We start from the raw sequence: 24,250 nt of genomic DNA on the forward strand, positions 1-24,250 counted from the left end.
ATGAACTTTAAAAAGAAATAAATGATTCGTCTTCCCTTTGAAGGGATCGCCATAACTGTCGACACATTTCATGTGTGCCCAGCCAGCCGGCCCTTCACCCTTGATAGCGCTCTCCGTTTCTCCTTATCGACCTCATCTTTCTGGTTAGAACAAACGAGATTTTAAGATGCTTGGTGTCCGCGATAATATCATCCTGCTGTGACCTCCACCTCATCTAGCATGGTGTTTAAATACGTAAGAAACACTTCATTAGAAATAAACTTGTCTTAACCCCCTACGTTCTGGTGTTCGTGTGTCAAAAGATACGAAAGAAGCTGTTTATGGAATTCAAAAATATATGCTTTTATAAAAAACAATTAAAAGTATATATATATATATATATATATATATATATATATATATACAGTGTTGGCCTCAAAGAGGAAGTCTGCCCTCAGGTTCAGATAAGATCTTTGCGACATACAGCCTGATGGCGGCAATAGCAGTAATCCTTTCGTCATTTCTGAAAAGTAGTACTAAGTCACGGAAGCAAGTGAAAAGTTCAGTCTTACACGATTGGCGTCTTGTGACCGGACTTTTTCTTAGAAGGTAATGCCTTTACTCCCATGCTTTTAATCTAGATGAAATAATCATTCACCAAAAGAAAATGTCATCTAATTTTTAGTGGTTGCTATCCTTTTTTTTTTTTTTTTTCTTCTGTTTAATTTTATTTGGTGGGGGAAGGGTTGTATTTTGAGTAGCTGCAGTTAGTTGGTCGATTTTGTGGCAATCAGTAAGATTCTTTCCCGGGGAGGGGAAAATGTGGGAAAGTAGATAGCTGTTTCTATTTTAATTTATGCTCCGTCAAATGTTTGTTTGGAGTGTTGTTTTCAAATGGAAATGTGTTTCCTGCTTTTCTTGGCCTGGATCTGTAAGTAGTTATTTCCCTGCAGCACTGTGTGTGAGGGTTTTGTCTTTCAGGGTGGGGTGGCCCAAAATATTTTAAAGGTGGCAACGGTGACATTTCTTTGCGATGGTGGTAAATTGAGAGCCATTCAAGTGAAGATTAAGATTTTACCGAATCCTGCGGATCCGGATCCTCTCCAATCCTCTCCCTCTCATCTCCCCAGTGGTAAGGTTCAGTACAAATTCCTAGGGGATCAGAGTCTTTTTAGGGCAGACACATATTTCGATATTTCGAAAATACTCTGTACTAAATATTTTATGGTGCTCTACAAAGAGCACTGTTGACTTAAATTAGAAAAGGAGCAACAAATGCTAGAAAAATTGTTATCACCGGTGATTCTGCTGTAATGGTGGGCTTCCTGTATCTCGTGTCTCAGAATTCTCACCAAATTTTCCTGTCGGCACTTTTCTTATTACCCTAGGTTACATTCTTTGGCCAACTGTAAGGCACTTAATGTTGCTGTTGCGGTTGTAACTGGTACATGGCGATGAGGTATCCTTCTCCCGCCCCTCCCCATGTTCAAGGACTTGGAAATTCATTCACTTTTGAAAGCTGAACAATTAAACACAAATAATTGATGGCATTTGTTGTCTAAATACATGACCTTAAAGTACAGCAGGTATAAGGAGAGCCAAAAATTCTTGTCAGGGCATGTCTCAATATGAAGTAGAACTGTGGTCTTCTAAAATTATTATTTTATATAAATAAAGGTGGAAACCATTTTTATCAGCGAAGAAAGTGGTTAAGCACACTATAGTACATAGCTGTAGCAGAAAGGCCTATCACCACTAAAAATGCTTATGGAGAGTTTTGAGTGGCATGGGAGGGATGTTTATGATTAAAAAAAAACTTAGTAAAAATAACAAAAAAGGAGACATGAAGAAGGCTCAACCAGATTTTAGGAAAATGCATGGAAGTATAACTAAAAAGAATACACTAAAATATTAATAATTGATAGTGGGATTTGGGGTTATTTTACTCTGCTGCCTTTAGGTACTTTATCTTTTTAGTACAAATAAATGAAAGAGAAAATACAGAAAGTTTCACATGACAAGCAGAACCATAGCCTAGATAAGGACACTGACATACTTGGAAAGACAATATGTGGACAGAATAAAAGCTCTGATACAGCCTAGAGGAAGGACCTTGAAGAAAAAAATGGGTCCAAGCTTACCCAGCACCGCCAGGGAGGAGTGAGGCAAATACATCAGACCTATATGACGTTCAGTCTTAAAGTCATGCTTTCATCTTCTCCCATACTTAGTTCGATTCAATGTTTACCAAGAAAAACTGGTTTTAACTGACTTTTTTATATGTTCTGATAGAACACACTGGTGACACAACACGTTCCTTATGTCGTTTCAGTGTCTACATCAGTCTCGTGTGAGTTACTTGCTTGTGAGTCGGTTCTGGACCAATCAGCCTATTCTTGGTGCCCCGCTAAGATTAATTCCGGACGTGCAAAGCTGAGGACTAGTTGCTGAGGTGTGGTAACCATACCATATGAAGTCTGTGACCCTTGGCCTCACCAGAACACCCACCCTGACTTGCCTCTCTCTCATTGCTACCGCTCTGATATTCAAATCACACTCTCAGAGTTTGCCCCTTTGTTGCCTTTCCTTTCCAGGCTTTCTAAGAGGAACCTTTTTTATTCTCAGGAGAAGACGGCATGGGAGGAGGTCATTCCAAACCTGAATGCAACAACAGTAAGTCCAGGACAGGAACCGTTACCTGCCCCACTGCTGAGTTAATCTGGACTGGCATCACCACCATCAATTTTACCTTGACGCAGAATCTAATGACAGGAAGAGAGAAAAGGGGAACCAGAGAGAACAATCTGGTCCTCCCAATTTGAGTAAAGCATGTCTCTGTGCTCGGTACCAGACGGGCTGGGTAGTTTATGACAATACACTTCCCTTCCCTTCCTGGTCCCCTATTTATGGTGCAGGCATTAACACCCTGCCCTGTCGCTGCCTTTGGCTAGTCACTGTGAAAAGCTGCCCTGCAAACAAAGGAACAAACTAAAATAAGTAGCAGTTTACAAGGCCAAGTTCCCTAAAACATTGGGAAATGCTAGTTCTGGGTTTTGCTTTTGGTTCTCTACTCCCTGGCCTTGAGATTGTTGGCTTAAGTCCCAGGGAGCATATCTCCTAGGGGTCCTATTAAATCTTTGAGGGGCCACAGGAGAGGTTTGTTTGTTTGTTTGTTTGTCAAAGGGACACATGGGACTGCAAAAACGCTAGGCTTCTCTTTCATTGGTTTAGCTGATGGGGTTTTTTGTTTGTTGTTTTAATGTTTATTTTTGAGAGAGAGAAAGAGAGACAGCATGAGTGGCAGAGGGGCAGAGAGAGAGGGAGACAGAATCTGAAGCAGGCTCCAGGCTCCGAGCTGTCAGCACAGAGCCTGACGCGGGGCTCGAACTCACAAACTGTGAGTCATGACCAGAAGTCGGAGGCTTAACCAAGTGAGCCACCCAGGTGCCCCTAAGCTGATTGTTTTTTAACTTCCAACTCTAATTTTCACATGAAAGGATCGAGGATCTAGGAAACACTGTTCTCTTCTTTTTTTTTTTTTTTTTTAATGTTTATTTATTTTTGAGAGACAGGGAGAGAACATCAGCAGGGGAGGGGCAGAGAGATAGGGAGACACAGAATCCCAAGCAGGCTCTGCGCTCAGCCGGACGCGGGGCTTGAACTCCTGAACTGTGAGATTGTGACCTGAGCTGAAACCAAAAGTCGGACACTTAAGCCGCTCAGTCACCCCTCCCCTATTGCAGAGTGTAGCACCCCCAGCATTTATCTCCACGGGTTGCTTGGATAGGGAGGGGCGCCTGGGGACATTCATGAGACGGGACAGGGACACTAATCCCCTTTCTGTTCTCTCACAGACGAACAAAGCACCAACACAGTAGCCCCAACACCTCCGTTCTCCTTCTGGGAGCGCACCAAGTAAGTGCTCCACCCATTTCGTCTGGTACCCCAAGGCCCCGGATTTTGCGTTGCCAGCTTGGGAGGGTGACTTAGGAGGAACTTAGGAGGGCGGTCTGGGGAAAAGGGACCAGAAACAGCTGAAGAACTGAACTGGTGTTTTTACTTTCAGAGTGTGGTTCTTAACCCCAGGTTGCCCAGGGAGGGGAGATCCCTCAAGAGATCCATGAATCCCCTCGGCGGATAGATGAAATCTGCTCTGGGGTGGGGGGGGGGGGTACCTATGAAGATTTTAGGGAGGGAAGAGAGCCCACAGTTTCCACTGAGGCCTCAAATAGTTCTGGAACCCAAAAGCAAAAAGCTGAAAAGCAGTGGGTAAGAGTGAAAGTCACCTAACCAACATGGCAGCTATAGCAGGGATTTATGCACGGGTGGGAAAGAGGACCTTCTGGCTTCTGGCAAAGGCCTTCAGAAAGTCCAGTGGTCCGTCTCGTCCCTTTCTTTGCCAAAACAGCATACAGTATTTGCTCTTGGCCTTTTTTGCCGGGGTCCTGCTCACGCTGCTGCTGTTGGCCCTTATCTTCTTCGTCATAAAGAACTACAGGAAACGTAAGTGGTCTCTGAGAGACGGCACGGCTCTCACTGCCCAGCCGTTGAGAACAGACGTGGCTCTGAGGGGGAGTAGAACCCAGGGAGCTCACCCTGTCTGCAGACTGAGGACCTGAATCCCCAAACTTCTCCACCTGCCCTCCCACCTTCCATGCTTCCCACCTCCAACACCCAGCCTTCACCCCAGCCTGCAGGGAAAGCCTTCCCATTCTTCCAGACCCCATTGCTGAGACTTGTCCCTCTCTTTCCTGGCACCTGAGGCAGGTCACTCTAGTCCCTGCGCCCTGGATCCTCCCTTCGATCCTCACTCTGGCCAAGATCCTCCGGCCAAGGTAAGATGACCACATTGTTTCCGGGACCCTGGGCAAGTGCATCTTGGAAGGGTTCTTCTGATCTCTTTGGTCCTTTGTGACCACAGCTTCCAAATGGCTTCTAAAGAGACACCTTCCTCCGAATCCAACTCACTCACTCCTCTGCCTCCTCCTCCTTCCTCTGCAGCTTTCATCCCCAGAGGAAGCACTCACCTATGCTAGCATGACTTTCCAAATCGCAGAAAAGAATCATCACCTGACTGAGAAACATTCTGCAGGCTTGGATCCGGTTGTCTACTCTCAGATCAAAGTGACAAACTCACCCGACCTTTCCAGGGAGGCTTGACGCCAGTCCCTCTTATCTCAGCTCCGTCTTTATATATCACTTTCCCTTTGGACAAATTTGGGACCACAGCCTGACCAGACTACAGTTGGAGTTGTTGGGGTGTGATCTGGCCATGTTAGCCAGCATGTTTGAAGACCAAGGGCCCATCTTTCCCTTGGCCTGAGAAAAGATTGCTGACCCGGCCGCTTGAACAGACAGTCTGATAGCCCTTCAAGGGCTGAGACTGCCTCGCTCGTCCCCTTTCAACGAGTGTGGTAGTACAGAGCTCAGGGCACAAAGAGTGTTCACTCAGGGCCGCTGATCAGTTTGGGAGAAGTCAACCAACTGGGCAAGTTAGCAAGAATTACGAATAAAAGCAAACCCCCAGCAAAGCCGGCCCCTCCTGCATCATGCATTTGTCTGTCCCCGTCACCTCCAAAGACGCAGAGCTCATGCACAGCCAGAAGCCTAACAGAGGTGACGGGACTCTAGATCAAGTTCAGGATTGATTGGGGCACAGGTCTCAAGCTCTGCACCAACTAGCTGCATTCTTTTGGGTAAGTGTGTGAAACTTTTTTTTTTTGATTTTTTAAAATGTTTATTTTTGAAAGAGAGAGAGACAGAGCATGAGCAGGGGAGGGGCAGAGAGAGAGGGAGACACAGAATCCGAAGCAGGTTCCAAGCTCTGAGCTATTGGCACAGAGCCCGACCTGGGGCTCGAACTCATGAACCCTGAGGTCATGACCTGAGCCCATGTCGGATGCTTAACGGACTGAGCCGCCCAAGCGCCCCAAGTGTGTTGTTAAACTTTTTAAAGCTTCAACTGCTTCATCTTGAAAACAGAACAATACTTACCTCTTAGTGTGAGAATAAGTGAGATGGCATCTACTTAGGTACTTCATACGTTCCAGAGTTTTACATAAATACAAGGTCCCTGTTGTGTAAAGTGCTATTCAAATCACCTTCTTGCTATAGCATAAAAGATATGCCAAGCAATATTACATGGAACTAAGGATTAAATGTTAACTCCCCTAAATCCTAATGGATAATCCCATATATAATCCCAGTAAAAATACCAATAAGGTTATTTTTCACTCAGTGAGGTTCCTGTATAGATAATAAACAAGAAAGTAAATCCAGGAAAATCTATACAAAGAGGCAAATAAAAGTAATCTGGGAAAGCTAGTCCTCACAGCTAACTAAAAGTATTATTTTATCAAGCATGACGGACTAAAACATGTTCCTGGTTCATGAATAAACAAATGGGATAGAGTAAAAAGACTAAAAAAAGATCAAAATCCATGAAGAAATTTAGAGTATGACGAAGATAGCGTATCCAATCATTTGGGGGAAATTGGTTAATTCATAAACGGTGTTTAAACAGGTAGGTAGCCATATGGATGAAAGTAAGACCAGAATCTACACCTCCCTTCTTAAATCATAATAAATTCAAGATACATAAAAAATTTAACTGTAAAAACATTATAAAAGTATTAGAAGAGGGGCGCCTAGGTGGCCTCGTCGGTTGAGGGTCCGACTCTTGATTTCAGCTCAGGACATGATCTCACGGTTCGTGGGTTTGAGCCCTACGTTGGGCTCCATGCTAACCATGTGGAGGCTGCTTGGGACTCTCTCTCTCCCTCTCTCTGCTCCTCCCCTGCTCGCACACAGGCGCACGCTCTCTCTCAAAATAAATAAACATTTAAAAAAATTAAAGTAATAAATAAAAAATTTTAAAGTACCAGAAGAATATATAGGAGAATTTTTAATTTTTTTTTTCAACGTTTATTTATTTTTGGGACAGAGAGAGACAGAGCATGAACGGGGGAGGGGCAGAGAGAGAGGGAGACACAGAATCGGAAACAGGCTCCAGGCTCTGAGCCATCAGCCCAGAGCCTGACGCGGGGCTCGAACTCACGGACCGCGAGATCGTGACCTGGCTGAAGTCGGACGCTTAACCGACTGCGCCACCCAGGCGCCCCTATAGGAGAATTTTTAAAACATAGTGGTGCATGCCTCAAATGTATGACCTGGAGCCAATAAACCAGAAAAGACTGATTAACTGGGGTTACAAAATACTATTCAAAATGCCAAGCTTGGAAAATATTTGCAAAGCACCTTATAGCCAAAAGGCTAATTTTCTTAATATACTAAGAGCTCCGGAATATATTAGGGCTCCTAATATATTAAGTCAACAGGGAAGAAATCAGCAACGCAGTAGAAAATAGAAGACCAAGGATAGGTCTGTTGGTCACAGAAAAGGAAATGTAAGTGGCTTGTTTAAACATATGAAGAGGTACGCAAGTTTACTCGTAATGAGAGAAACAGTAGTTGAAACTACAATTAGATCTTTTCTGTCAGTGAGGTTGGCGACCTTCAGAAAGTTTGCTAACAAACAGCTTGGGCAGGACTGTGGAGACCCAAGGCACACATACTCTTGCTCTTTGGCAAGAGCTGGTGATGTTTTAAAATCTGCTGCTGCGAAGTGGGTGATGGGCATTGAGCAGGGCACCTGTTGGGATGAGCACCGGGTGTTGTATGGAAACTAATTTGACAACAAATTTTATATTAAAAAAAAAATCTATTGCTGCAAACACATCCTATGGAAAGTCGCCTATGTAGTTGAAATTGCAGTTCATAAGATCGCCTAACACTTAGCAAGGCTTGTTATACTCGAAGCGTATTCTAAGTGTTTGGCACGTGTTCATGGAAGCCTCACAAAACACTAGGAGGTGACAGTTTTACTGTTCCCGTTTCAGAACAGAAAGGGAGGCTCCGAGAGGCCCAGTAACTTGCCCGAGTTCACACTGCTAAGTAAATAGGGGCGCTGGGGCTCACACCTACGGAGGCTGGCTCCGGAGTTTGCCCGTTTTTCCATTATCATCAACGATCTGAAACAGTGAGAGATGGAGAAAACCCTCAGTGCCTGTTGAAGAGGGGACTGGCTAATGGAGTACAACGTAGCCATTAAAAAGAAGGAAGCCACTCTATGTTCGAAGAAAAAAAGGATTTCCAAGTTATGTTAGATGAAAAGTGTCAGCTGCAGAACAGAATTCTGAATACACTCTATCCACATCCAGTAGAGGACGTGTGTGTGTGTGTGTATGCACATGTGTGCCTGCACGGGTGTGCACCTGTATTTGTGCACATCTAGTCTCTGAAAGAAAACACCATGAACTGGTCTTAGTGATTGATCCCCTGGGAGCTTGATAACTGAGGGACTGAGGGGTAAGGGTGGGAGGAGGTATTGTCCCTTAAAAGCCTTTCGGTAACTTTTTTTTTAATATTTTTATTTATTTTTGAGAGAGAGAGAGAGAGAGAGAGAGACAGAGCACGAGCAGGGGAGGGGCAGAGAGAGGGAGACACAGAAGCCAAAGCAGACTCCAGGCTCCGAGCTTTCAGCACAGAGCCTGATGTGGGGCTTAAACCTTTGAACCTCGAGATCATGCCCTGAGCCGAAGTCGGACCCTTAACCAACTGAGCCACCTAGGTGCCCGATCCTTTCTGTGACTTTTGAAGTTCTTCATTTACCTTGATGAGGATCTTCAGGGGACCTGATACCCAGTGCTCCCGTCTCCACCTGAATTCTGAGCCGAGAAACAAGAGGACTCAGCAGAGAAAGAACAAAGTACTATCTTTATTACAAACGTAGCACTGGAGAACACAGAGAAAGTGTGTCGTCAGAGAATTGGGCAAGTCCCCTCCCCTCCCCACATCCCAACCAGTGGCTCAGCTGCCCCCAGGAGTTGCAGAAGAGATCATGTGCTCTTTGAAAGCTGCACCCAGACTTTCCTTTGCTGGTTAAAAAAGGAAGAGGAAGGGGCGCCTGGGTGGCTAGGTCAGTTAAGCGTCCGGCTTCGGCTCAGGTCATGATCTCGCGGTTTGTGGGTTTGAGCCCCGTGTCAGGCTCTGTGCTGACAGCTCAGAGCCTGGAGCCTGCTTTGGATTCTGTGTTTCCCCTCTCTCCCCCCCAGCACCCCCGCTCATTCTCTGTCTCTCTCTATCTCTCAAGAATAAATAAACTTAAAAAATTAAAAGAAAAAAAGAAGAGGAAGGGCAGAGCGGGTACACCCAGTGTCCCACCCATAGACTCACATCAGATAGGTCACTTCTTCTCTGTTGGGGTATCATTGAGGAGTGTTACCCTAATGGAGCTCAGTCTGCAGCAAAGGAAGCAAGAATGGGAGGCAAGCAGCCTCCACAAATCTCTTTTTTCAATGTTTTTTATTTATTTTTTGGGACAGAGAGAGACAGAGCATGAACGGGGGAGGGGCAGAGAGAGAGGGAGACACAGAATCGGAAACAGGCTCCAGGCTCGAGCCATCAGCCCAGAGCCTGACACGGGGCTCGAACTCACGGACTGCGAGATCGTGACCTGGCTGAAGTCGGACGCTTAACCGACTGTGCCACCCAGGCACCCCTCCACAAATCTCTTTTAAAAAAACATTAGGTAAGGGGTGCCTGGGGGGGCTCAGTCAGTTAAGCATCTGACCCTTGGTTTTGGCTCAGGTCATGATCTCACGTTTCATGAGCTTGAGCCCTGCATCGGGCTCTGCACTGACATTGCAGAACCTGCTTGGGATTGTCTCTCTCTCCCTCTCTCTCTGCCCCTCCCTCGCTCTCTTTCTCTCTCTTAAATAAGCATTAAAAAATACATTAGGTAATATTTTTAAGAAACTGAGGTAGGAAAATTAACATTCAAAGAAATCAATTTGGCCAATGTCTCGCATCTAGTAAGTGGCAGAGCAACATTTAAATCCAAGTCTTCCAACTTCCGATTCCTGGCATCTTGCCTGCACGCTAAGCTGGCCCACCCAGAGCAGGTAGACTGGCAGAGAAACTAGCAAGGGAAAGTCAGGTGACCTAATCGAGAGCGTGTGCATTCTGAGATGGAGCAGTGGCTCCTGAGAGCTGGATTTTTTAAAATCAGTGTTTATTTATTTTTAAGAAAGAGAGAGAGGGAGGGGCAGAGAGCAAGGGAGACAGAGGATCTGAAGCAGGCTCCACGCTGTCAGCGTATAGAGCCTGATTCCGGGCTCGAACGCACAAACCACGAAGTCGAACGCTTCACCTGAGCCGCCTTAGCATCCATTGACAGCTGGATTTTGAGAAGGCAGTGGAAGAGCGGGCCCAGTTTGGGAGCAAACAAACCGAGGGGAAAGACGGTTTGGGGACGAGTCTTGTGCAGAGGCCACAGCACAGCAGAGTGGCCAGCCCCGGGAGGGCAGCCGAGGAGGCTCTTCTGTCGTTGGCTGTGGGGAGCACCTCAGGGCGGTCTCTCTAGCTGTCACCCGTTCCCAAACTCGGGGCTGACAGCAAACAATTCTACAGACCTGTGAAGCTAGAAGCCACCTCAGCTTTCCAGTCGAGAGCCAGTGCTTTCTACATGGCTCCAAGAGGAGGAGTAAGCATTGTCTCAGGGCCACCCACTTGGACATGAAGTATCACATTAATTGCTCTTGCTTTTTTCTTGAAGCTTCCCCATTTTTAGTAGCAGAGCCGTACGTTTACAAAGTTTTGGGTTTTGTCTCCCTGTCGTGAAAACTGCTGTGCACCTGGTCTTGCTGGATGAAATGAGCCATTAAATAATTGCCCAGAGGTTCAAAAGGTCAGTGCCAGGGACGGGAGGGAAAAAAAAGGCTCTAGAACCCTGGTTCATGGAATCAGAGCCAACCTGTAGGATTCTTAGGGAAATGGCTCTCCAGATTCATAAGTATACATCTTCCAAGAATAGCGATAGATGTCTTCATCTGTCATGGAAGATTGATGCCTGCTGTCTTGCCTCGTGCAGTAAGATGGCCCCACGGGGCCCAGACTGGATTGCTATTTGTAGAATCGGCAGGCTTGTGCTTGAACATGGCCACGGAGGAGGGCCTGGAGTTGTTTTGTAGATGAGGGAAAAGGCAACACTTTTGACGCTGTTTGCTCTGAGACTCTGGGAGGGAGGGGGTCTGGCCACAAGGACACAGGGAGGATGGCGGGAAACGGATGGTCCCCACACCCCTGCCCCTTCTCATCGGGCTTCTGGGTAGCGTTGAGCTCCCCACCGACAGAGGGGTTTGGGTGGAAGACACCGTGAAAGCCTGGACCTAAATGTGTGGGGCATGTGCAGAATTGTGGCATGAGCCATTCTCCCTGCCCCCGCCCCACGCTGACCTCAGGACTGCTGATTACCCTGAGCGCTGACACTGGCCGGCACCCTACTGCAAGATACCAGAAGAGCGGGGTTTTTATGAGGGCAGCAGAGGCGGTGATGGGGAGCCCCTGGGAACCCCCTGAAATTGCAGGAAAAGACTTTATATGGTGAGAGAAGGCGCAGACGTGCAGGTGGTTGCTGAGAGCTTAGGTAATTCTGCCGTTAATGACGGTATAGCTTCACTTGCACCCACGGCTGCCGATGCCTCGGTCTTGATTTGTGTTTCCTGGTTTGACCGAATATTTCACCCACCACGCCTCGGCTTCTCACCGGTCACGAGCAGCATCCGTTCAGTCTGGTGGCGGTTTCCCACAGAGGACCACCTTTTCCCCAAGAAGATCGGAGAAACGTTGATTTCGCCTCATGGGGGTAGGACGGCGTGTAATACCAATGTAGAAGCAGATATTGCAATATCATAGTTTAAACTTTCCCAGAAATCCATTTCCAGTGATATCCCAGGAGACGTTAGTCATGCCTCAAGAGTTTATTCAACACCAGTGAGGAGTTCATGGGCGAACCAATAAAACACAAGGGATCTCCTGATGCCCTGACCAAGATGCTGCCCTCTCTTCACCTGGCAGCTAGCCGAGGGTGTGGAAACTAAGATCTTGAGACGTTGTCGACCGCGGCGGCAGCCTTGCTCTGGCATGGCCTAGCACAGCTCCCGTGGCTAATACTGTTCTTACCTAGCTGCAAGCCAGCGCCGGCAACCTGGGGGGGCGGGGGGGGGGGCCTTCGGAACATCTGAGAGATCACAATCCATCCCCAAGGTGTGGGCCGGTCGTCACGGTGACTATGGCAGCACCACTTGATTTATAAACTAAATGAAAGAGATCTTCAGTCATGTCTGTTCAGGATGAGCCATTATCTTTGGAGCCAGGACACCAGGAGGAGGGCTTCAAAGAGTCATCTACTTTGTGGGGAATAGACAAAGGAAATGGAGTTGAGATGTGTTGCCTACCTCTGCCCAGTGGTTTCTGCCACAGAAGTTGCAAACTCTATCCTGGTGGCTTTACGAGGCCTAAACACCAAAGTTTGTCTTCAGGGCAGAAATCAGCTGTCATTGCTTCAAAGCCCATTGGTCAGTCAGTAGGGATGCTTGGCACATGGGGCCTGCATTCACCTCCCCCCGAGCTTCACTGATATAACGCAACCGGACCCCTTCAAAGCCCAGGAACGTCAAAGCCGGAAGGGCCCTTGATTCCAGCTGCCATGTTTCAACTGGCTGAGTGTGAGGAAGCAGGCTGGGGCTGAAACAGGTTGCACCGCCCCTGGCTACAAGGGAAGGGGGTTGGATTCCGCTGCCTCAACTTCCACGACACCATGTGCTTCTCCCGTACCGTCCTTATGCTAGCTGACACATTTTTCATCTGTGTGATAGTTTGTCTTCCTCCCACTCTACCTTATAAGTGCCATGAAGACAGATGCTATGTCTTTCGCTCATCTTTGTATCCCCAGCATCTAGCACGGTCCTTGTGCTTGAAAGAATGAATGAATGCATGAATTAAAAGCTCGTGGGGAGTATGAGAATGGAGTCCTCAATCGCTAGAGAAGAAAACAGGCCCAGAGAAACGACAAGTTACCCAAGATCATGCCTTAAGGCGGTGACGTTGTCTGTCTTAGCAAAAAACCTAGAATACAATTGGGTCCCGAAGGGAGCAGCCTTGGGTAGAACTGAGAAAGATGTTGCCTTGTCTATATTCTTCACCTCCATGGTTCCCAAAGCTCTAAGAGGACAAAATGGAGCCATGGCTTTGATTTCTTAGGGCTCCTGCTCCACCTGGGGCCACGTTATCACAGAGAGACTAGGAGACCTCACAGCCTTAGCTGTGACTCTCAGATTCCCCTGTGCTTCCGTAGCAGGTGTTGCCACACGTGCACGTGTGTGCATGTGCGCGCCTGTGTTTTCCGTCATTCTCTGAAATGTTTTTCTGCACTTCCACACCCACAGGAGGGGGGAGTCTATTTTGTACCTATGCCTACAGTCTCTCCACTGCCCAAGGTACTTCTGTGTCTTCTGAGCATAAACATAAAGAAAATTAAAGAAACCCTACTGGCCAAGCAGTGGCACTTGTATACGATGTTCTTTCTAGCCTGTGTCCACTTGAGGGGTTAGCAGAACCACCACATGGTTGCCTTAAGACTTTTGGTTTTTCTGATGCTGCCCCAAAGGAAAGGTGCCCAGATCCACACAGTCCCTGCTGAACAAACTTCCTGTTCTCTGTCTAGGAAGGGAGATCCCTAAGTCCGGTGGCTGTGGGGCGCAGGGCCCAGGAAGAGCCAAGGAAGGAACTTACCAGAGGTGTGGGGATCACAGAAGGAGCTTGACTGGTTCTCTGGCTTCTAGCTGGGCCTTTACCTGTAATTGCCCAAGGGCAGAAGGAGACACAAAGCTTAAGGGCTGTTCCTCCCTTGGCTTAAGACTACAGTTGAGGCCATGGGCCTGTCCTCTTCTGCTCCTGACCCTTCTCAAGGAGACTTTTCTATGTCTGCTTACCCAGTGGCCCCAGAGGTCCTTTGGTAAGTCCCTCCAGATGAACAAAAAGTTTCAAAGAGTAAGGCTGCCTCCCAAAGCTTGTGTGCTGGGGGGGCAGGTGGCCCTCGCACACACTGGGACCCGTGGTGTGACCACCTCAGGGCCTCCCTCCTCCCTAGTCTACACATACCTCCACTTACCAAGGCTACTGTGTCCTCTCTGTGACCTCTCACGGGGCCTTTGTCACCATGAAGCAGAATCTACCCCTGTCTATGGGCTGACTGCATTGGCCTCCATGGGTCCAGGCAACAGATGAGGGGCACATTCACTCGTGTGAAAGTTGTTCCTTGGCCCTTTCATTTTCCTTAATCCCCACCCCCAATGGCCACTTACCCCTTCTATTCCTCTGGCTTCTCTGCCTTTCGGACAAGTGACTAATTATAGAGAGTATCCCCAAGCCTGTGATCAGTATGCAGATTATGAGAATGGACATATCGGAAGGAATCACAGACAGACTTCATGTCGACTGAAAAGAAACCACCTTTCATTTCCGTGCTCAGGATCCCCATTCCTGGGATCTGTCCCTCTGCCCTGCTCCCACCCCACCTAGTCCCAGTAGCTCCTGGCCACCACGTCCCTTCAGAGTGCCCGTGTTCTTCAGCCCACGCCTGTTTGGACCCGGGCTGGCGGTCTGACCAAGCGGGGCTGAGCCCTTGCCTCAGAAACTAACATGGACCCAGAGCAGGAGGATCCAGTGTTTAGACTGGATGGCCTCTTGAACGGGGAGACATAAACTCCGGAGCTAGAAGTGGCTGCAACGAAACAGAAAAGGGCAGTGCAGAGAGAGAGAGAGAGAGAGGAAGCAAACACACATGAGAGCAGTGGATCAGAGACAGAGACAAAGTCCCAAAGACATTCCGGACCATTGCTGAGGGTGCCATGTCTCACCCTTCATGCATGCAACACTGCTCTCCCCTTAGCGTAGATCCTCCTTTTCAATTAACATCATGAGAGGGCATTTTTGCTATTTACGTTCAAGAGTCTAAACTAGATTTTTCTGAAAGAAACCACATGGTCACATTGAAGCTACACAGTTCAGGTGGAGAACGAGAACCAACGACATGCAGCTAAAGAGCAGCAGGTGCAAATCAGTTGCCACGCTGTGTTATCCTCGCCTGCCTCCCCCCCAACCCCCCAACACCGGCCTGTCCTCCCCAAGGTCCGACTCACCTGGAGGGATTGGCCTTGTGTGCCACATTGGAAGCCCTGCAGCTCCGGTTCCTGTCGCCTGATAGGTCTGCAGCAGAAAGGACTGGTTGGGGGTCAAGTGAGGCCAGCCCCCAGACCTGTCCTTTGCCTTCGGCATCTCTGCGTCTCTGCCCGTCATTCAATCCCCAGAGAACGAGTGCTCTGGACAACTCTGCTGGGTCGAGCAGAGGCACGGGGCGTAGCTGTATAAATGCGCCCTGCACAGGGCACAGGCTGGAGGGAACAGGTAGGAGCTGAAATCCAGCCCACCCTCTGCTGGCCAAGCCATATGCCCTGCCACTGGGCTCCAGGCACCGAGAGGAAGGGCCACCTTTCCAGAGGTGCACCAAAGCCCTGTGTGGACTAGATGTGGCCCATGGTTAGAGAGTTCCAGGCTGAAGGCTATGATACCAGAGGCACAAGAAGGCCAGTCCAATCCTTAAGGAACGGATCGATAGGTGGCATCATTGCCACACTGTGCTCGTGGCAGCCACTGAAACCCAATGGGGGAAGTTCTGCCATGGCCCACCCACACTGCCGTCTCTGGCAAATCTCATTGGGGAGGGGCAGGGATCTTTGTTTCACTGAAACTAAGGAGCACATTTAGGCGAGGCCTCTTTCATCCCGAGCCTAAAACAGTGCAGTAGAAACATTTTAGGTGTGAAGGATGCCACACATTCAACAAGATGCTTCTTAAACAAATTACTAGTTGGTCAAGTGTGAGCAAGATGCTCTAGCCCCAGGAGGCTTCCTGTAGCTTCCCTTAAGTCCTCGGTTTGTTTTCCTACTGGCATTGTGTTCTGGATTATGATAGAAAGGCATCCCTTCTAGAAATGGAAACACTGAGAAGCCACAGAAGGAAAAAGAGGAAGGCTGGTACTTTTCATAAGCTCTTTGCCTGAGCAGAGGCTTTCTGATTTAAAAAGAGGTTTTCAGCATTGGACAGAAGAATTTGGGTGAGCATCTGGAGAGCTGTGTCTCAGCCCTGGCCCAAAGGAGCAGTTGACCGGCTTAGATAGACCTCCTCCGACCACAGGCTCAAGTTCAACGTACACCCACCCAGCGGCCTCCCCGTGTAAACTGCACTCCTAACCAGTTTGGCTGTGATAGTTACGCCTGTGGATGATGAAACTAGTTAGCGGACGGTCTTTGAAGGTCCTCTTCCTGACACCTGGGTCATTTTTTTTTAATTTTTTTTTTCAACGTTTATTTATTTTTGGGACAGAGAGAGACAGAGCATGAACGGGGGAGGGGCAGAGAGAGAGGGAGACACAGAATCGGAAACAGGCTCCAGGCTCCGAGCCATCAGCCCAGAGCCTGACGCGGGGCTCGAACTCACGGACTGCGAGATCGTGACCTGGCTGAAATCGGACGCTTAACCGACTGCACCACCGACACCTGGGTCATTTTTTACAGCTTCACTCACCTCTCAAGAAATGGATCTTCAAGATTCTAGACCTACTAGGTTGGCCACAGAGCACAGACGTGTAATGACAACCTCTGAGTCTTTCCTGGCCAGCAACACAAAGCTCTCCCACCTGTTAGCCCCCGTGAGCCTCTCCAAATGCCATGAGCCAGATCGCTGCGAGGGAAGGGAGGTTCCAAGAGCACCCCTGCACCCACCCACCCTCCTCTTCCCCAAATTCCAAGTTAATCCCCGGCACCATCAGCAACGACCCTACCTTGGAGAGAAGGAGATACCAGGGTACCCCAAGGAACCTAAGGGGGGCCTGACCTGGTGCTCACTGGCCTCAGCGAGTATGTACCACACCAACGAACATGCACAACTGCGGGTTACCCCTGACTAGACCCCTGACAGGGTCCCTACCTTTCCCAGACCAAAAATCAATGGCGAGGCCTCCTCTGTCGTCAGTCACAACCAGCTCTGTAAAATCCAAGTCGTCCCTGGCAAAGTCTCACTGGATGCCACACGGGTACCAGCCTGTATCCTCCTTGGTCAGGCAGGACAGAGTGATGATGAGCTGGCTTCCTGTGTCCCTCAGGGCATGACACGCATGCACACACACACACACACACACACACACACACACCATCATCCTTTTAAATATGTTGCAGCTCCCGCCACACTGGAGCAAAATCAGTTTAAGCACTGGAGGCTGATTTTTTATTTTGCTTATTCTGGGTTAGCAACTGCTTTGGGCAGAAAGAGGTCCCGCTAAAACTCACACATTGAAGAGTTAACCTCTAGTACCTCATAATGTGACCCATTGAGCCTTTAAGGAGGTAATTAAGTTAAAAGGGGGTCATTAAGAATGGGCCCTAATGCAACCTGACTGGTGTCCTTATGAAAAAGGAGTTTAGGGGGCGCCTGGGTGGCTCAGTCAGTTGAGCATCCGACTTCGGCTCAGGTCATGATCTCACGGTTCGTGAGTTCAAGTCCCACTATCAGCAAAATTGTGTGCTGATGGCTCAGAGCCTCGAGCGTGCTTCGGGTTCTGTGCCTCCCTCTGTCTCTGCCCCTCCCTGCTTGCACACTCTGTCTTTCTCTCTCTCTCTCTCTCTCTCTCTCTCTCAAAAATAAATAAAACATTAAAAAAATTTAAAAAAGAAAAAGAAAAAGGAGTTTAGGACACAGACAACAGGTCGAGGGAAAGTCCTGCGAGGACACAGTGAGAAGGCAGCCCTCTGCAAGCCAAGGAGAGAGGTCTCAGCAGAAGGCAAACCCGCCCACACCTTGATCTTGGACTATCCAGCCTCTGGAAATGTGAAGAAATCAACCTCTGTGGTTTCGGCCAGCCAGTCTGTGGCGTTTGTTACGGCGGGCCTAGCAAGCTAATGTAGCAACCCTGGAGAAGTCCTGTCCCCTGGCCTGAGGCCGGGGGATCAAGAACTTAGGAGGCCTCTCCCCATTGCTTGTTGGGGGGCTGGAAGAGCCCGAGGATCACTGTTAGCAGATCCCCTGTGTCCACGCCACTGTGGACCCCTCAGGAAGAAACCGAGAAGGTGTGGAGGCTTCTGCGGGCTGCAGAGGGCTGGGAACACAGGGAGTCACGTTCTGTTCTTAGGAGCCGAGAGCTTCCTATTCCCTCCGGACAAGACCTATGCGGGCAGCCCCATCATCTCAGCGTGTTGCGTAGTGAGGAAGTCATGTACTCCGTGTCCCCCTAGAAGGTGGCTGGGGGAGTACCTGAACAAGGAGCAGAGATGGGAGCAGCAGGCATCTCTCAGCTAGGTCCCCTCAGATGCCACCAACAACCAGCCCGCACGGCAGGCTCACGTCGCGGATGTCAACTGATGTGACTTGATATCTTGTTTTCCTATCAACCCCACAAGGAAGATGGGGTGATGCTCGGCCTACAGGGCTGGACCCTGACCCAGGGAGAGGCACAACAGCCATCAAGGTCAGCACGCCGGGGGTGGGGTGGGGGGCAGCAGAGCCAGGACTGGTCCCCCGAGTCCCACCTTCAGGCTCAGGCACCGGCAGACAGTGGAAAGTCCCAGCCTCGTCCATGTGCTCAAACACTTTGAGGAAGAGAAGGGGGAGGGAAGGGGACCTTACACTGAAAGGGAGAGTACAGAGCCCCACATTTTCGCTGAGGCTTTCAAATTCCTCACAACCCTCTTAGCAGAGCAAAGAGCAAGGGTGAATTTGGACAGGATCTCTTTTCTCCTTTTATTTTCCCATCCCACTTCTTGGGTGGTTCGAGCTACTAAGCAGGAGGGGAGAAGGAAATGCAAGGTGTCTGAGAAGTTTGGAGGCTGCAGATGTTCTTTCCCCATATCTTTACCTGAAAAGACAGTCAAGAGAAGCAGAATGAAGAGCCCCATGACTGGAAGGAAGTGAACCTTCACCTGGAATGGTAAGATACGCCCCAGGGTTTCAGGAATCCTGGATCTGTTTAAAGGAAACAGATATCTTTGAGCTTAAGCCGGTTTGATCCTGTTTGAAGAGACCAGGGCAAAACGACCAGTCAATCCAAGCAGTGCTACTATGTATAGCTATCCAGGTTGTGTACTGCACAAGGGGACCTCATCAGAGGGATGCCATTCGTGGACATAAACTTACTTTTATAACAATATGGGCAACTGAAAAAAAATTGTGGGCTTCTGGCACCCCCAAAACAGCAACGGAGAGTCCCCTCCTGGATAAATCCACCCTGCTACAACAAAGCCTTATACACACGCAGACCGGCACAGGCACACACATCAGCACGGACACACATTCAGGTGTCCAACTGTGCCCTGTCCCGCCAGCGGATCGGGTTATTGCCAGAGGACGACACGCTCAGAGGCACGTTCTCGTTTAGTTGAGAGGAAGACCAGTAAGGAAATTATCTCCCCTGACTCCCGCGTGGACCATGAAGCCTCACCCAGGGAGCGGGGTCAGGGGCAAAGCACGAAGCTGTTATGAGCTGTGCCTGGTGTCTGGAGCATGGAGTGGTGTCGGTGTGAGTGTCTGAGTGTCAGCAGGCAGGGCCGCAGCCTCCAGAACTCTTGAGAGCTTGCCGGGCAGAGCTGGGGCAAACCAAGGGTATCTGTCCATGCAGAGGTAGAAGCTTCTCTTGGTTCTTTTTGGGACTCCTGGCCTGACCACTGATTTTGATTTTTATTTATTTAAAAAAAAATTTTTTTTTTCAACATTTATTTATTTTTGGGACAGAGAGAGACAGAGCATGAACGGGGGAGGGGCAGAGAGAGAGGGAGACACAGAATCGGAAACAGGCTCCAGGCTCTGAGCCATCAGCCCAGAGCCCGACGCGGGGCTCGAACTCACGGACCGCAAGATCGTGACCTGGCTGAAGTCGGACGCTTAACCGACTGCGCCACCCAGGCGCCCCGATTTTTATTTATTTTTGAGCAAGCGAGCAAGTGAGCGAGAGAGAGAGCACACATGTGCACTCGAGGCGGAGTGGCAGACAGAGGGATACCAAGGATCTGAGGCGGGCTCTGTGCTGGCAGCGGAAAGCCTGACACAGGGCTCGAACCCATGATCCACAAGATCATGACCTGAGCTGAAGTCAGAGGCGTAACTGACGGAGCCATCCAGGTGCCCCCTGACCAATGACTTTTAGGGTTTGAATTGTGGAACCACCTCCCAGGTGAATTTAGACCGAGCACTACTTATCACACCCCGGAGCCAACACTTCCCATCAATGGCCAGAGGTGGATGAGCGTCCAGGGTGTTCAATCATGTCCTCTTGTGAAGCAGGGGGACCTCTCTCTCATCCACACGAAGTCAGCATGTCGGCCAGCTCTAGGCCGAGTTTCACCTGCACCATGTTGGTTGTGTTACCCATATTGCCTCATTTACTCCTCATCAAACCTCTACGAGTTCAACACATGAACCGCAAGGTGGAGGAAAAAAGAAAAAAGGAAGAAAGGAAGGAGGAATCTATAGTTTAAAAGGGGCTTAAGAGAAATAATGACAAATTACAATATATGGAACTTATTTGGATCCTGATTGAAGCAAACAGTTGAGAAAAGTCTAGACAGTGGCTCCATAGTTGATGATGCTAAGAAATTATGGTTACATTGTTTCAGAGGGCATCCTGACATCGTCAAGAACCAGCCTCTCCGATGGCTCCCGGCATTCATGCTGTTGTTCCCTCTGTAGCCGAATCAGGGCTGGCCTGTGTGATCAAGAAAACCAATGAAAATTAGATAGCAATTGATCATTTGTGTGGTCATAGTTCTTAAAATCAGTATTATTTCTGAGAAAGCTGCGTGCAAATCGTGCACTGGGAATGGCTCGGAGAAAGTGCCGTGAAACCAAAGAAAAGCACCAACAGAAGGAGAAATGGATTGTGCCCAGACGTCAGTGAAGTGCGCAAGTCATGAAAAGGTGACGTTCTAAAGCAAATGAGAGGCCCGGAGTTATAGAGAATGGACGGATGTGTCTGATCAGTATCCTGATTCCCAGGTGGTGCAGTTAGTTCTCCTGGTGCCTCATAAGGGTAGAATTAATTTTTGCTCCTTAGATGGGCAAACTAAGAAGATGAATGGGTAAGAAGCAGAAGCCCACTGATCATTTAAAAACTACCTTTTAGAAATAAAACCCGAAATGTTTGCAGAGGAAATAAATTGATGTCCCCAAATTTCAAGATAGTCAGGGTAGGGCAAGCGGGTGGGTAGGGGCATAGAGGGAACAAGATTGGCTGTAAGTGGACCATTATTAAAGCAGCATAATAGATATCGGAGGGGTCATTTTTCTGGTCTCTCCACTTCTGTGTGCCTGAAGTGTTCCATAATAAAAAGTAAAACAAACAAACAAACAAACAAACAAACTCTGACACAGATATTACAAGGTTCAGTTTTAGGAAACTGCCCCAAGTTCACATGCCCAAGTACAGCCATGATAATCTGATGCTAAATCCAGAGGAAAACACACACACACACACACACACACAGAGTTCTTTCCATCACACTCTTCTTCTTCCTCAACAGTAACAACACTGCAAAATTATAGATACTTTACGTTTTACAAGGGGACGTGACCTACACATATCACCTGAGTGGTCAGGGCAAGAGGCAGCCTGTTTTGCCATTCCCACCACACCCGGCGTGGCATCAAAGGGCAGAGTTTCTCTAGAAAATACGCATCTGGTTGTAAGAAACTGAATACACCAGTGGGCAATGGCCAGATCACATATGACAATAGACCTCTGGACAGAATTTCTGGACCAGGAAACCAGCATCTTATCTACAGTAACTGGCCGGGGAAGCCGGCCCACCAGAAGTCCAGTTGGTAGGAAGTCAGACCATAATCTCTAGCAGAAGTCCAGAACGCCAATCGATAATCCCCGTGACCATCAACCCCAAATGGCCAGGGATAACTGACAGCTTCCCAAATTCTTGTCCTGCTTCCAACTTGGGACCAACCAGAGAAAGCCAAATATGCTCTCCTAACCAATCCCACAGGATGCCCACTGCTACTTAGCCCGCCCACAGCTTCCCCGGGCCAGCAGCCTCTAGGCAGGGCACAACTAAAGCCTCCCAGTTTCCCCTGTAGAGCCTGCCCCCCTCCTCTGCACGCCTTTAAGTCTCTGCCGAAATCCAAGTAGCAGTGACTGACTCCCTGGCTACTGCAAGCTTGGGATAGCTTTTGCCTGTTCCCATCTGGTCCTAGCTTATTTCCACAGTTGACTTAATAATAATAATAATAATAGTAATAAATGGGTTAATAAACCCAGCTACTCAGCGCCTACCTTCATTCCAACGAATTCATATGGAGGAGGAGGAAGCAAACTTTGGTCTTGTCTGGGTAGTCTTTTTTTCCTCATTCCTTGCGAACAAAAGCCCAACATCCACCCTCAACTGTTCAGCTGAAGGGAGCTAGCCGGGAGACAGCCTGGAGGAAGCGCCGGTGACACTAATCTCTAAACCTGAAACCAGGGTGGAGCTCACCACTTCTACCCGAGCCCCTCACCAGGGATTCTTAGTTCATCTTTTCTGAGTCCTCTCGAACAGGCATTCTCATTTTAAGGGCTTCTTCTGGGCTGGTGGAACATCTTAGCTCAGGACATTCCCATTTCACTGAAACAAAGCAAAACAAAACATAAAAAAAAAAAAAAGCAACTCCTGGGGCGCCTGGGTGGCCCGGTCGGTTAAGCATCCGACTTAGCTCAGGTCATGATCTCGAGGTTCGTGAGTTTGAGCCCCACATCGGGTCTGTGCTGACAGCTCAGAGTCTAGAGCCTGCTTTGGATTCTGTCTTCCTCTCTCTCTCTCTCTCTCTCTCTCTGCCCCTCCCCCACTCGTGCTCGCACGCTCTCTCTTGCTTTCAACAATAAATAAACATAGAAAAATTATTAAAAAAAAAAATTGAACTCCCTGAAAACCCTCAGTGGATCTGCTAAGCAGTGGACTTCAGAGGGTGGGGGAGTGGGGAGGAGGAGAAAGGGAAAAGAAAGAAGAAAAGTTTGTTTTTTCTGAAACTCAGAAAACTCATCTTCCCACAGCGATGACCCAGGACGGATTGCTGCTTTGTTTTGAGGGAAGTAGTCCCCTTAAATGAAATTTCTTTCTTTTTTTTTTTTAATTTTTTTTTAACGTTTTATTTATTTTTGAGACAGGGAGAGACAGAGCATGAACAGGGGAGGGTCAGAGAGAGGGAGACACAGAATCTGAAACAGGCTCCAGGCTCTGAGCTGTCAGCACAGAGCCTGACGCGGGGCTCCAACTCACAGACTGTGAGATCATGACCTGAGCCGAAGTTGGCCGCTTAACCGACTGAGCCACCCAGGCGCCCCTCAAGTTTCAAAAACAGTGTGAAGTGTGCTACTGCAATGTTACAGATTGTTTGTAAATTATCAAGCGCCTGTGTCTGGGACTGAAAACTGATCAGCCCTTCCCTCAACGGTCCGACGGGGCGGAGGTGGTTTCTGGCCAGCAGAATGCAACAGGGTCACCAGAAAATCCCACAGTAAACCCGGGGCTTCATCCTGGAGGGGCGTTTTAACTCAGCACAAAAACTAATTCAGGGGGGAAAGCCTTAAATCAAACAAGGGACGCCATTAAGGGGAAAATTTGGTGGAGGTTTTGGGGCCGGCGCTTGGATTTTTAAGGAAAATAGATCCCCAAATGTTGAAGGGGAGGCTGCTGGGCTGAAGGTAGCCTCCCACACTTCTGGGGACAGTGGCGCCGCGGTCCAGCCATTTGCCTTTAAGATAGATTGTGAGCGGTGCAGGGAAGTGGGTGGGTGGGTGACCAGCTCAGTTTGGGGTTAGTAGGAAAGGAGACAGAAGTTTTTCAACTTCCCAGACAGTGTTCTTCTTCCTGGGGTGATAGGGGGAGACAAGCGGGGCTTTACTGAAATGAAATGTTAACTAGATAAATATGGTTATCGTGCCCTGGCCCAAGATTGCGGTCGGGATAAACTTTCAGAATCGGCTAAGAACTAATACTAATGATGATAATAATAAACCATTTTCAGTATACTTATCCTCTTGGAAGTGGTTTAATTGAAATCCCATCTTGCTGCTCTCATCAAGTTTATATATTCATTGTCTGGGGAAAGTCCACAGCTGCAAGCGTGCACGGACCACACCAGAGATGTGCCCTTGAATCTCCAGAGCCACGCTCAGTGTTTGAAAGGTGTGGCTGGAACTCTGTCCCCGCCTGGCGTACCTAAGTACGGCTGTGCTCGAGCATTCAAGCTGTAGTTTGTATCCATGTGTCTGCTGATTGTACCTTAGATGAACTTGAGAGTTTGGACTTTGGAGAAGTTACAAGCCCCTCTTCGTGTCTGAGAA

General features: G+C 48.5%; 2 protein-coding genes and 2 long non-coding RNA genes across 12 annotated transcripts; 2 read left to right on the plus strand and 2 right to left on the minus strand.

Annotated features, from left to right (window-relative positions):
- The first annotated feature begins 448 nt into the window (after positions 1-448).
- CC1H1orf162 (chromosome C1 C1orf162 homolog) lies at positions 449-5,510 on the plus strand. Of its 9 annotated transcripts, none has more exons than XM_045033279.1 (9): positions 450-588; positions 961-1,111; positions 1,368-1,438; positions 2,312-2,431; positions 2,574-2,652; positions 3,834-3,894; positions 4,388-4,482; positions 4,747-4,814; positions 4,981-5,510. In XM_045033279.1, exons 5-9 carry the CDS (start codon positions 2,616-2,618, stop codon positions 5,137-5,139), a joined length of 420 nt encoding a protein of 139 aa, XP_044889214.1. In that variant the 5' UTR covers positions 450-588; positions 961-1,111; positions 1,368-1,438; positions 2,312-2,431; positions 2,574-2,615; the 3' UTR covers positions 5,140-5,510. The 9 variants fall into 9 exon arrangements, with proteins under 9 accessions (XP_019693172.2, XP_044889214.1, XP_044889213.1 ...); XM_045033278.1 differs by having other exon boundaries at positions 2,605-2,652; XM_019837613.3 differs by lacking the exon at positions 1,368-1,438 and having other exon boundaries at positions 449-588; positions 2,605-2,652; positions 4,470-4,482; positions 4,743-4,814.
- Positions 5,511-13,629: 8,119 nt separating this feature from the next.
- Positions 13,630-17,318, minus strand: LOC111561636 (transmembrane domain-containing protein TMIGD3). Its single transcript, XM_023257839.2, is given in 3 exon segments — positions 13,630-14,283; positions 15,020-15,087; positions 16,867-17,318. Coding segments are annotated over 3 exon segments (465 nt in total). The 5' UTR covers positions 17,096-17,318; the 3' UTR covers positions 13,630-14,115.
- A 1,340-nt stretch (positions 17,319-18,658) lies between these two features.
- Positions 18,659-21,275, plus strand: LOC123379004. Its single transcript, XR_006582859.1, has 2 exons — positions 18,659-18,859; positions 20,541-21,275. It is a non-coding gene; the product is annotated as an uncharacterized LOC123379004 (long non-coding RNA).
- Positions 20,381-22,584, minus strand: LOC109502526. The gene is made up of 2 exons (XR_002161171.2): positions 22,205-22,584; positions 20,381-20,629 (listed from the first exon to the last, which is right to left on the minus strand). It is a non-coding gene; the product is annotated as an uncharacterized LOC109502526 (long non-coding RNA).
- Positions 22,585-24,250: the final 1,666 nt, after the last annotated feature.

Source organism: Felis catus, chromosome C1 (genome assembly GCF_018350175.1).
Source record: "Felis catus isolate Fca126 chromosome C1, F.catus_Fca126_mat1.0, whole genome shotgun sequence".
Taxonomy (NCBI): Eukaryota; Metazoa; Chordata; class Mammalia; order Carnivora; family Felidae; genus Felis; species Felis catus.